Source organism: Anopheles coluzzii, chromosome 2 (genome assembly GCF_943734685.1).
Source record: "Anopheles coluzzii chromosome 2, AcolN3, whole genome shotgun sequence".
NCBI classification, from domain to species: domain Eukaryota; kingdom Metazoa; phylum Arthropoda; class Insecta; order Diptera; family Culicidae; genus Anopheles; species Anopheles coluzzii.
This window is the reverse complement of record NC_064670.1, coordinates 71515424-71528471: the sequence shown is the minus strand read 5'-3', so window position 1 is coordinate 71528471 and position 13048 is coordinate 71515424. Positions and strand designations below refer to the sequence as shown.

The 13048-nt window shown below is 42.2% G+C and overlaps 1 protein-coding gene across 3 annotated transcripts in view; it reads right to left on the bottom strand.

The window, feature by feature from the left end:
• The window catches only part of LOC120948498 (formin-like protein), a 28180-nt gene that overhangs the window by 13340 nt on the left and 1792 nt on the right, over positions 1-13048 (bottom strand). For 2 of the 3 annotated variants that reach the window (XM_040364892.2, XM_040364893.2), the window contains exon 2: positions 7784-8680. In XM_040364892.2, coding sequence (XP_040220826.2) covers positions 7784-8086 — 303 coding nt within the window. In that variant the 5' untranslated portion in view covers positions 8087-8680. Of the gene's footprint in view, positions 1-7783; positions 8681-9234; positions 9516-13048 lie in introns of those variants that run through there. The other variant, XM_040364890.2, reaches the window with a different exon arrangement.

The following is a 13048-nucleotide window of genomic DNA, read 5'->3' as shown; positions in this document are numbered from 1 at the left end:
GTGACGTTTACGATCAGTCCTCGGGTTTGGTTGCATAAGGCATAAAGCGATTCATAGAAGGAAAGCTCGCATTGGATTTCACTTACTGTTTTGATCTTCAGATTTTAGGTTGAAAAAAAAATGTGTACTTTTAAATATGCAATAGAAACCCGGTTCGGAGTAAAGCATTTGCTTGTGCGAAACACAGATTTGTTTTGGCAGCTGTTCATGTAAAATTAGTTGATTAGTTGTCGTACAGAACAATAAACTTATTTTGCTCATTTATTGATTGTTTCTCCCCTTCAACATTATTTTTTTTTTTAACACAAACATTTAACAACCAACGCTCTGCTTTCAAAGGGCTGAAAGCTGGAGCTGGATTACGAGATCTCGGTTTCTTGTTTCAACAGTGTGTTTACGGTTAGCTTTATGCCAGTATACATACATTTGTTATACTGAAAAATGTACTTCCAGTGTGTTAACAACCAATAGACAAATTTCTGGTATGAATTTATTCACAACCATTTGTTGCTGTTTACGAATGATTAATTTGTATGGACGATGTATAATAAAGATGACCGTTTTGTACAATTACACATACAATTTAAACACTTTTAAGAAGTAGAAAAAATAAACAACTAAAACTAAACTCGCGTGCTTGAACTGTTGTAAAAAGGCTGTACCGTGAAACTGTATGCGCTTCGGCGACAGCAGTCCCCTGACTACCTACCTAACCTATCGTTCCTGGTTCGCTCAAACCGGTATTCAAATAAACTATTTCGTAATTAACTCAGTTCTACAGTTACACATCAAAACACCCACTTGAGGACAAGGTTCGTGGGCTTCAAAAGCCAACGAAGAAAGTTGATTCCGTGAGCAATTTCATGTAGGAGGTGCACAACAGCAGATCACAGCCAAACAAATATGCACGGTAAGCTGTGAAGCCATTTCGTACGTCACGACCGATCAAATGCTGGGAGGGATAAAGTGTTAGACCCGTTTGAAGGTATTTCAACACATTTGAACACAATAACAACAGTATCTTACAAGTGTTAACAGTTTTTTTTCTGAGAAATTTAAAATGTTTTTTAAATTTTAAATCATATTATTTCAACATTGAATAAATGTTGAATGTACCAAAGCCACTTATATTATAAACACATGTTGGGTATGCCGTAAATTTGGCTACATTTTATGACACTGATAACCAAACCCGGGTCCGGGTTGAATTTCAACACACGCAAGGAAAAAAACAGAATTAGAACTGTTCCAATGCCTTTATCATGAAAAGTGTTTTACTTGATTCAAGCACACTCTTAAAATAATATTTTATTGCATCGCATCTCAACGTACATGTTTCGTCTAGCGGTGTCACTCACTGGCGCTGTGGCACCTATTAGTTTTGATAGGCAATAACTTTGGAGCGATCGAGATTCATACACATTGCCCATTAAAGCCCTCCCTCTATCAGTTGGGTGTGCAACGGAAAGCTTCATTCTGGTTTAATTATCCAGCAGAGAGAGAGAGAGAGAGAGAGAGAGAGGGAGGGAGGGAGGGAGAGAGAGAGAAATAAACAGACAAAAAGTATACATTTTACCAATGCTTCACATTGGAAAGCAAGCCCCAATTTATGGACCTTCCGAGGGAGAGAAAATTCCGGAATAAAACATTTAGGGTGTTGTGGTTATTTCTGGAACGATGCTTCTTCTTTCAACCGATTCCACTAGATGCAATCAGTCCCAGCAACCTCCCATTCCCCCCCCCCCCCTCCCCACCCTGCTTCACCCAACCACAATTCATTCCACAGTCACTTGTGGTAAGCAAACAGAGAGTGATTAATTGTACGCTATGCGCATTTGGGCGCCCTGGTAATGTTGTGCCCCGTCTGGTTCTCGTACGATTTTAGACGAAAATCAGAAACACCGCCATCTATTCGAATGGCCCAAAAGAGTGCGGCAGACAGGCTCTAAACATCTCAAGCCCTTTCGCGCGTGTACGGCTTTAAACGATCGTCGTTCGCTCGTTCGTTCGTTCGTACGATCGTCGAGCGGTCCTCCCCCGGCAAGCACTTAAACGTTCCGGTTCACGATGAATAACAGTGTACCGCCGCAAAAAAACAGCCAGCTGTGCATTAACATTTTACTGATAATCTTTGACATTACGGAACTTTACGCCGACCGCGGTCTGCGCGGTGGTGAAGCGCGCTCAGGAAGCATTCGTTGTTGACAAAGCAAAGACTCTCAGCTGCGATGGCAGGAGATGTTCTTGCTTATTTCCGCCATGTCTTGATAGACCGCAAATATGGTTACACAAGATAAGCATCGGATCAGTGGTGTAGCCCATTTCTGATTGTATCAGCCAACCAAATAGGCAGCAGCAGGCAGACTGACGAGGCTTCCAGCCATTGCTTTTATTGTGTATGGTAGCACCCAATACTGCATCCACCACTGCCAAACATGAGGGAAAGTGTCGCTGTCAATGTCGTCTCTTCGTATGTCGATGTATTGCCCTTTCAAATTTAAACTCATCCCAACACATCTCGCCTGTCATGCGGGTGCGTATCTGCGTACTGGTACGCTTTGAAACAGATGAAAGGGACGGTTTCTTCGTGCTGGAATAACGACCACCACAACAAGCGTTTGTGTTTGTGTAAACAATATTCGGAAAGCACATGAAGCTATGCTCGTGTATGTGCCAGCACAAATCGTGAAAGCATTCCCATTGACCTTACACACGCTGGTTTCCAGCGTTCGACAAACGCATAAACCCACCTACCTTAAAACGATCATGTGCTAGATTCATTCCCAAAAAGAAACAGAGATTTAGCTCGTTGAATTCTTGGCAATGGAAAGAAAAAACCTCTCCACAGAAGCTGCACAGCTTACAAACAACGCATGCAAGCTACTGTGGCGTTTATATTCGACTGCAAAAACTGAAAACCACCACAACATTGGCATGCATGTTCAACCCATTTTACAATATGTATCACGCAACAAAAATAACAACAACAGTTCAGGGTCTCGTAAATTTGATTGCCCTCTTAGTGTCGGTCATTTTCATTAAACCACATCAAGCCGCACCCCACTAAAGAGACCATGGCAATAGCGTTACCTACTACCTACTACCTTCCTATCCCATCAGTGGACATTTGAAGGTAATAGCTATCGCTCTTCATCAACGTCATACAGTGCTATACGGCATGAAGGATCCACTTATTTGCATCTATTTAGCCTCAAACTACAAATGGTATGCAACAATAAGCGTTGTAGCCATACAACCGCAAGCGTGTGATGATTAACACATATTAGTAATCGATAAAGCAATATAAAAACTGTTAAACTCAACGAGAAAAAAATTATTTAAAAAAAAATTATTAAAAAGCGAAACTCAATACCCAATTTGCTCATTCCAAAAAACACATATATTTACTCTAAATTAAACCAAAAAACTGTAATGAGCAACATTTGAAGTAACTAAATGCTCTAAATTTAAAATTGGGCCAGTTTCGTGGCACAGTTGTGAACTCTAACGATTTAATAACATCTTATTTTACGTCTTCTATTTCGCGTAATGTCCTACGCGGACATGCCGGCCTATACAGGCTTTCGAGACTTAATTCAATAACCACGTAGCCGGATATCAATCCTTTCTATGGGGGGATGGTCCATTCGAGGCTTGAACCCATGACGCATGGGCATGTTATTGAGTCGTTCGAGTTGACGACTGTACCACAGGACCTCCCCCCCCCCCTACGCAACTTAACACATACCCACTCATCATTCGTTCAATTACCGCAGCCACCCATACGCTGGACTGAATATGACTATGATGCTATGACTACACCAAATGAGTCACAGATAGGTAGCCAAGCTTATTCATTAGTGGCTTTGGTAGGCCTCTAAACTGACTAACATTGTTGTGTCAAGTAAGAAGAAAAAGACTAATAATCAAAATCAATGTCAAATTGGCTTTCAAGCATGAACATTTGGTCTGTGCAGAAAGAAATCCACTTATTCATCCTTGACCCTTTTTAAATTCGTCACGATCAATGGGCAATGAAATCGTCATCTTTTTAACAAACTTTTAAGCACATTCTAGATTGCACAGTTTTAACGAATTTGCCCTCATCGACCTTATAATAGAATCATTATTTAACCATAAATGTATGCGTTGGTTCCTCGTTTGTTTGTAACAAATGCTGTTTTCCATCCCCTAACAGTGAAATGAATGAACACGTCTTCTATTTAAACAGCACACGTATTCAAAACTCAACAATGTGATCGCATAATAGCACGATATGAGTGTGGTATTAGTACAAGCGACTAATCGCGAAACCCGATCTCGCTCTCCAGCAGCTCGTGTGGCGGCCGCACCTATACCAATAGTGTGTCAAGCGTCCTGTACGTGTACTAAACATTGGCTAAATCAGCGGAACAAATGACTGGAATTATTATGGTGCACGTCATGCCTGCGCAATACTTCTTGACCCACACTTTCCGCGGTGATGATGATGATGATGATGGCAGCAGTTTTGGACGGAAAGTGGTTGAGGGTAGAGAGGAAAAAAAAAAGTCCCAACTTCGTATATGCAGTTTGTGCAAAAATGAATCGATGTGTTGCAAGCAAACGTATCGAAAGAGGTACACAACGCAACTGCTTTGCTATGCTTTTCAATGCAAAAAAAAGAACTCTAAAGTTTTCCATACAAAACTAACTATTAGAATGACTTTACAATATAACGATGCTAATAGGTGTAATTCATTTAGCAGATAAATGATTTTAAAATTAATGAAACGCTGTTTCACTCACATGGACTTAGAAATGGAACATCAAATTGCAAAAGCGAAACGTCCATTGTCTTCGTCTTTGTCATCGAAAGCGTAATTCGAAGTTGGCTGTTTCCTACGAACGCAAATCGGTCTTGGAATGAAATGGAACCACTGTTCAAGTTACAGCAAACATACGTGCTTCATACTCCGGGGCACAGCCACCAGCGCGCCTAGCTGTGGGAACGGGCATGGGGACAAACACTGCAGCACATGCAGGGTTCCGGAAGCATGAAATAAAAAAGCGATGCGCTTCCAAGATGCATCTTTCGCCGGAAATAATGTTTCTTCTTCTGTGTGCACACCATCCGCCACAAGCTGGCTGGCAACATCTGAGAATTTTAGCTGCAGAGTCACACACGCACAAAAAAACCCCGCTCCAGCACAGCACCCGACTGAGAGATCGACCTAACAGGCGAACGGCGGATGATGATGAGTCAATATTTATGCACATCTCATCTTCCGTGACACCATCCGCATCCCACCATCCGCCTTGCCAACCTTCCCTCCCCATGGCACCAACACGGATGACATCGTTCCCCTCAGACGCCGTTGACATCCTCCCTACAAATTTGAGACACAACAAAAGCGCGCTTAACTTCTCAAGGCGAACTGCAACGCGAACAAAGTTTCGCTCAGTCATATGCTCCCTACATCCGCCCTCGTAGCTTCTGGACAAACGAGAGCATGTATTGGTGGTGCGCAGGCTGGAACGGCACACAACAACACAACAACAAAAAACGCCACACATACACTCATCTTGGGGAGGGTAGTGGGGGGAGAGGTGGTCTGGAACGACTCAAGTGATTCTAGAGACGTCGTGCCTTGTCTTGATGTTTTGAAGCAAAACGGCGTTCCCTTGTAGAAGCGTACCGGCGTTTTATCGTTCCATAACCTATACGATTGATGAAGTCATTTCTTAATCGAGTACAGCGAGGAATCCTATGAGTCAAGCGCTGCTGAGCGATTGATGCGTTTTGCTTCTTCTTTTTATTTGCCCCATAAAAGTTCGGTGTCGTACTCGGTTCGCGGTCCGCGATCCAGACCCGTGGGGTGTGACAGAATGAGTTCATCAGTGGGTCATGGATAATGGTCCAAATCAGACCAATCATTGTGATAAAACCAATTGAAGACATTCATGACTCATGGTGGTTTCCATGCTTTACAGTGCTAGCTAACTTATGGTGCTTTGTATGATTTTAACCATATGGCGAGCTTGCACGTGGAACAACACATTAAAAATACGTTTTCTGTGCAATAAACCTCAAAGGAGTTTACCAGTTGCCCGACTTGTGAACTTGAATGTTCTTGCAATTTTATGAACAGGTACAAGCAAACAAAATGCTACTACACCTATCCCACCACTCCCGTGGCACGTCCTGGGTATTTCCCATCGTTGCGCTGCCGCACCTTCAGAACACCTTTTCCAATTCCCAACGTGCGTGTGAAATTGCACGCTTCGGGGCTTGTTGGTTCACACACATACACAGCCAGCATATGAGTTTGTTGTGGGGGTTTTCTTTTTTTGCAAAAACACAGAATGTGGGTGTAGAATGGGAAATACAGATAATTGCCCATTGACCAATATTTTATCGTTACTTTATTTCCATTTTTTATGACATTAACGAACACACCAAAGAGCCATCGTTTTCACATGGTAGCGAATGATACAAAACATGAAAGGTTCAAACCATGCGATATGTAAGAACGATCCTTTAAAGATATTTACATTGTGGAGTTCTTTACTTCGTGGAACTCCAAACAGCGGCTCGCGATGACTTTTCCAAGGTTAAAATGTAAAAAAGGTATAAATTTCAAAATTCTAATTTCTACGTTATCTTGACATTACCCGTAACAATTCTCAAACACAATAAGCCTTGTGCATCGTTTTGTCAAATGGAAAGGGGGGCTCTAATCTTAGGTGATCAACGGTTTGCTGTAAGCTTGTTGTACCATATTTTCCATTCAATAGATAGTTTCATTTTATAGGTGTTGCGTTCTGGAACATGGTTTGTTGGTTCCTTTCCCCCTTGACGCCTCTACGCCCTACGTTGTGTTTTGTTGTGTCGTCTTCGATCGCCAAAGGAGACAAAGTAAAGAACACGTCCGGCTCGTATCGAGTTTCATGCGCTAGTGCCGCTTTATTCGCACACATACTTAATCACAAATTGTCGATCGGCAGTGCTGCCAGAAAATACATTTAACTTTTAATTCCCAACTGACAAAACAACCGCAAACAATTCAAAATGACCGTTTCATAACCCTTACATTCCAACAATAGGTATTGTTCGATAATAAGACAATGAACTATATGATATTATAAATGAACAAACTTCTTATCTATGTACAATGTATCCATGTCACGTACTACAAGAAAGTATAATCTTGAAAGAAACGTCAAAATAACATCTTCTAAATGTAAAAACATACACTACGACGGCCTTTGGTCACCTTAGCCACGGTTCCCCTGTTCAGGCGAACTCCAAGTATTAAGCTAAATACCACAAGTCCATTTAATTTCCAATTGTTTGATCTTCGGACAGATTGTTTAACCTTCATAGTCAAAACGTAATGCGTTATTTCAATTTGACATGTAACGCTTCCCGAATGTAACGTAGACGTCTGATCTTCAGGGTTAATCTTTTGCTTAAAAAGTAGAAATCCTTTTGACTTAAAGCAAGAATGTTATGTTGTCGCTGTTTTTGAAGCTACTATCCATTTCTTCCTTCTTATTCTTCTTTGGCCGTTCTCGGTCAACGCCAGTCTGTACCACTCATGGATTTGGCTAGTGATCAGCTACTTATTGATTTACCCATAGCAGGATATTTAGCCCTACACAACGAGCATGTTACTAGGCACAATTTATTTCCATTTCAGCATTAAAATAATATTCGTTTTAAAACTTCAAGATGGAAGTAAAATATCTACGATAAACTCCATTTACATAAATCAGTCCCGACAGCGCCATATCTACTTACCAGGACTTTCGCAAATCGTCGATCAAGTTCGCCCGCATCCGGCATGGGCTGCAGGTTCCGGGACCGTATGCTAGCTTGGCGGACGTGACAGCTAGACGTTTTCCAGGTGTCAATACCACTGCTACCAGACGGGGACGGAAGTATTGAGCAAGGCTGCTGAATGTCTGTTGACATCGAAGCGTAGTTCGTTTCGACGATCACACTATCCTTGCTCAACCGACCATTGCCCTTATCGGTGCTCCCAGCAGCATGCGACGAAGACACGGCAATGCTGCTGACGGCCTTTGATGATGCTAAACCCATCTTGCTGAGGCGGTGTATGATTGCGTATGATTTCACAATTCTTACTATTCGCTAAGCTAAGCGAACGAAAATGGCAGTGGACTACGCTATTCACAAATCTTTATTTTTTACAACTGGTTTGTATACATTATGGGATATATGCCGCAGGCATTAGCGAACCGACTATTTGCTTGTCGTTCACCATTTGAGCGATAGCACAGACGCAAACACATCAGACACACACGCACACAAACACAAACAGTGCAGCACAGATTTAAATCACATCTTTCTCTGCATGCAAAACATGATCGAAACTATAAAAATGATTTTATTTTACGAATTTTCTTGCTCGGCATGATTGCTTCGCTTCTTCTATAATTCATTTAATGCACATCCGTTTGTCACAAGACACACATCTACACACACTTCCTGCCCGATTTCAATGACGTTTCACATAACGTACGGATTGCGCTGTACATTTATGGCTCATAATTTTTACCACTGCTAGTTACATTATCAACACATTCACCGTCACATTCATTACACTGTACACTGTAGCAGCTTCACACAGGTACACACTTTCACGGCACATTTATGTTGAACTAAAGCTATGCTCTAAATAAATAAACGATGAATTTATAATTTAGTGTAACGTAATAACTAAACGATCTCTATGTTTGCATATGCTCATTTAGCAGCGCCATGACGATCACGCTCCTTCTTCAAAAAACGCACACACTGACCACTTGCAAGAACTCGACGTCCCCGTACCCTGCGTAAACCGTACGCCCTCTACGCGATCGTTATTGCGCGAATCACGTCTACCGGAAGTTGTTGCCATATGCGGGATGAATACCGTACCATACACCATCATCACCACCGCACCACACACACACACACACACATCATCATGCTCCGGAAACGGGGGAAGTTTTGTTAGCATCTCTTCAGGCCCCCCTCCCTCAGCCAATAACAATATTGTGAGATTGAGGAAGTTTATAGGCTGGTGCGGGTCCGGACGAGAAAAGGAAGCTTATGCTTGAGCATAAGAAAACACTCGAAAGCAAAGCGAAAACCTGGAGAGAAAAGTTCAACTTCCGGACAAGGGCAAACCTTCAAAACAGCCAGCCCACCAATACTTTTTTGTTTCACTTGGAAATCATGCGTACCTCACACACGCAGCACGACGATCGTCGAATGGCTGTGTATGGTTCTGCGCCTTAAAATCCATGGCACGGGTAACTCGTGCTAATGAACCCGTGCCCGTCCGCTTGTCCGCATCTTCCGGTCGTTTGCAGCGTTGTTTTGTTACTGATGGTGCGGAGATTCCCGCCAGTCGCGATAGGTGTTAACTTACGCATGTACGCTTGATTTGGATGTCTGCTCGTTATGTTACGATCGACGTACGATCGATCTATTGTGTTGATTTGAATGTGTTTTCGGAACAGATTGTCACCATTTACATCTTGTTGCGTTTGATAATTTTGAATTCATTCTTATTGTTTGCTCAAAGTGTAAGGCAGCGTAAGAAATATATTAACACGTTTGCGCTACAAGTGTGTTGCTGTTCGGTAGTTGCAAACTAACTGTTCCCATAACATTAGCCACTGCTGCAACGGTAAAGCACGTTCTAGAGCAAGCAGTTTAAAAATAAATCAATCTATCTTATCCTTTTGCTTCACAAACTGGGAGCAAAAACCCATCCAAAGCCGCACACGTTCTGCCTATGAAACGTGTTAAATGTACATATTTCAAGACGAACACGGGCGTACTAGAACATTCCACTATTTGTTCTATTTTATACAATTTAACCTAGACCGAGAAGTTTTTGTGAGTATATGCATAAAGCAAATAACAGAACTTTAATTGTTTGTATGTGAACTTTCATTAAAAAAACTCACTTATTATTTAGCACAGTAAAACATAATTTAACTATCTATGCATACAACCACACGTCTAAAACATTCATACAACAAATTGAGAGCATTTTTTTTTAATGTTGCTTGTACACCCCTTGTACATGCAAACATAATATGAGTTAATTTCGAACCATGCAAACGATTTGTTAGCAAACAAACTGTACCATTTTTTGTGATATGGTTGGTTGGATGCACCCCATGGTAGGGGGGGGTTGAACAATAAATACTGGTCAAGCGTACCGAAACGTCCCGCAATGCATGTTTTGAATTCCAGCCCCTTTAATCTTATTTAACGTATTATTAATAGAACACTGCATAATATTTGTAATTAAACAATTTTGTTCAATTATTGATGTCGATATGAATCTTTGTCGACGAAATCATTCAAAATTCCAACAAATTCAATAGCAGTTTTACAAATCTATTCTACCAAGGCCAGTTTACCAAAATCAACGACCGTTTCCCAACGTGCGTGATTGAGTTTTTTTTTTTTTAATTTATCTTTTCAACATTGCCCAATGGGCCACCGATGGTGCGTCATTGTGTGCAACCGCACACAGTTCTACCCAAATACGGCTGAGATCGAGGTAGATTTGGCAAGGAAAAGAAACTCTTGCGGTCACAACACACCAACAACAACAACAACAACAACAACAGAAACGAGTTATGCTCGCGTGACCCGTGCACTGTAACAGCGAGGTTTGGAAATTGAAGTTTCATGTCTAACATCGTTTATGATGAGGCACACCATCGCACCACGCAGCCAGTCAATCGATATACCGCTGTGCATTAGCATATATGCCCAAGACACTACACGAACAGCCGAATTTTTCGGGGCATTTCGACGGAACCATGTTCGCTCCCTTTCAATTGGATCAGTCTACCGTGTGCTTCAATTTCCATCAGCCTTCCCTTTAGCCAGAGTTCCCGGGCAGTCGTCGTTCGGGTGGTTCCCACCACGGAAACACACCTTTCCGGCGGATCCATGGCTGTATATCGTTTTTTTTTTCTCTCTCCCTATTCTTCCTTCCTGCAAAACATTCAGCTCGTTTTTCTGCTCGATGGCGATGGCGCGAGATACCGATACAGTTTACCCTTCGGCATTTCCATCACGATGATCGACTGCCAATTGATCGAGCATGAAAAAGTGAGGCAAAAAAAGTACTACACATAGCGTTTAATAACCCGGAGGGGTGATTATTGTTCGATTTTCTCACTCACTTCGGCTAAATTCACGATCGCTAAAAACGGCGGTTGTTGTATAATTAGAGGAAAAGTGCTGATGGATCGTTCGGAACGTCGACGAAAAAAAGAAGCGCAGAAACAAGTTATTCATAAAACCGAAAGGTTCATTATATCAAATTTTCCAACCACACCCGCGATCTTCAGTCGGAAAATGGAAACATAAAATTAAAATCATCGTAATCGCTATCTCTTGCAGTTTTCATTTCAACAGTTTTACATCGCAGATGAGCCTCTAATGTGGCCATTACCTGCTTGGGCCAATGCAATATGCAGCACATTACATTAAAGCGTTACGAAATGCGGGCGTTTACTCGCGGATTAGCACATACGATATGTTGAGTAAGAACAATAATTAAAATGTTCAAACTCAATAGGTTTATTTTTGCCTAATATTTGCTGCAAACCTACAAGCTACAGCCTATCCTGAATGGAAATGAAGTTGCCGTTTCAAAATTCAACCCATATGGTTCTGAGCATCGGCAAAACAAATATCCAGCCGAGGGAATGGGGCACTGAAAATATCAGTTCATCCAACGGGCAATCGACCCCACCACGACGCAAACGCAGATGATGCACCAACAGCACACATCGCTCACCGACGGCCAGAACAGAGACGCACACAAAAGCGTGGCAGTTTATGTACAAATCGTTGAACTTTGCTTGTGATGCCCCACCTCGGTGTGGCAGTATACTCTGGCTTTATTTTGATGCACTCTATATTTTCCAACGCAGCGTGTTGAATCAAACAAAAATGGAAGCAGAACGGAGCAGGGCGCGCGATGCAAATGGTAAACCCATACTGGGCATGATAGGGCCAGAGAAAGCAGTGCATCCCATCCGATTCCACCCACACAGGCGCGCATTTTCATCTCCACTATTGTGCATCATCTTACTCTGGCGTGTGCCATCCTATCGGCAGTTCGTGTCTGAGATCACAACACACCCATAAGGCACCGTCGTGTAGAACCGGATTCGATGTATTCACAGCACAACAAAATGCGGTTGCAGCAATGTGCAGCCTAAACGAGCATAGGAAACGGGTGGAACCCAGGAGGTTTTTCCGCTATTTTCAAACATTCGATTCAGCTGCATCTGTTTGATTTGATGCTGTGTACATGGGAGGACGGGTAAGGACAGGCCCGAGGAGTGTACACCAGGCAATAGACACCAGAAAGCACCGCTATGATGATAAACAAATGAGCTTATAGATTCAGTTGAACTCTATCCCGACAGACCGTTAGAAGCACTGATTTGTGTGCACAGAATGAGCCTAAAAGGGCAATATGAAAAACTATGAAATATGAAAAGCATGACTTTGAGAGCCAAGACTGCATTGAGACTCTTGGAGTACAAGAAAAGGTACGATTTTAACTTTTCATGAACAATTTAGCGTATTTCATTACAATTTGTATTACTGAAACTACTAACTTCAACGCAACATGAATGAAACCACATTGTTTTTCGCCAATCATTAAATAAGAAAACGCCATCATTCACCCTTGCCTCCCTTGCTACCCAAAATGGCCCTACCATTATTGCTCGACAGTGTGTTTAGAAACGTTGCCATTGTATCGCATGTTTTTGTTCCCCAACATTCGGTCCCTCTTTTCCGAAAACCCCAAAAACATAACGCAGACTCTTTGCATTTAAGAGGAGCACGCACTCAACATACTGCCACCGCGGTCCATTGGAATGTGACGTACCACAGGGGTTTGTTACCGGCAAACCGGCTTTTTTCTCGCTTTCCCTTTGATCCTTGCTTTCGTGGGGGTTCTCCTTCTTCATGGATCCTCTCCTGATCTTTGGCGAGAATGCTACT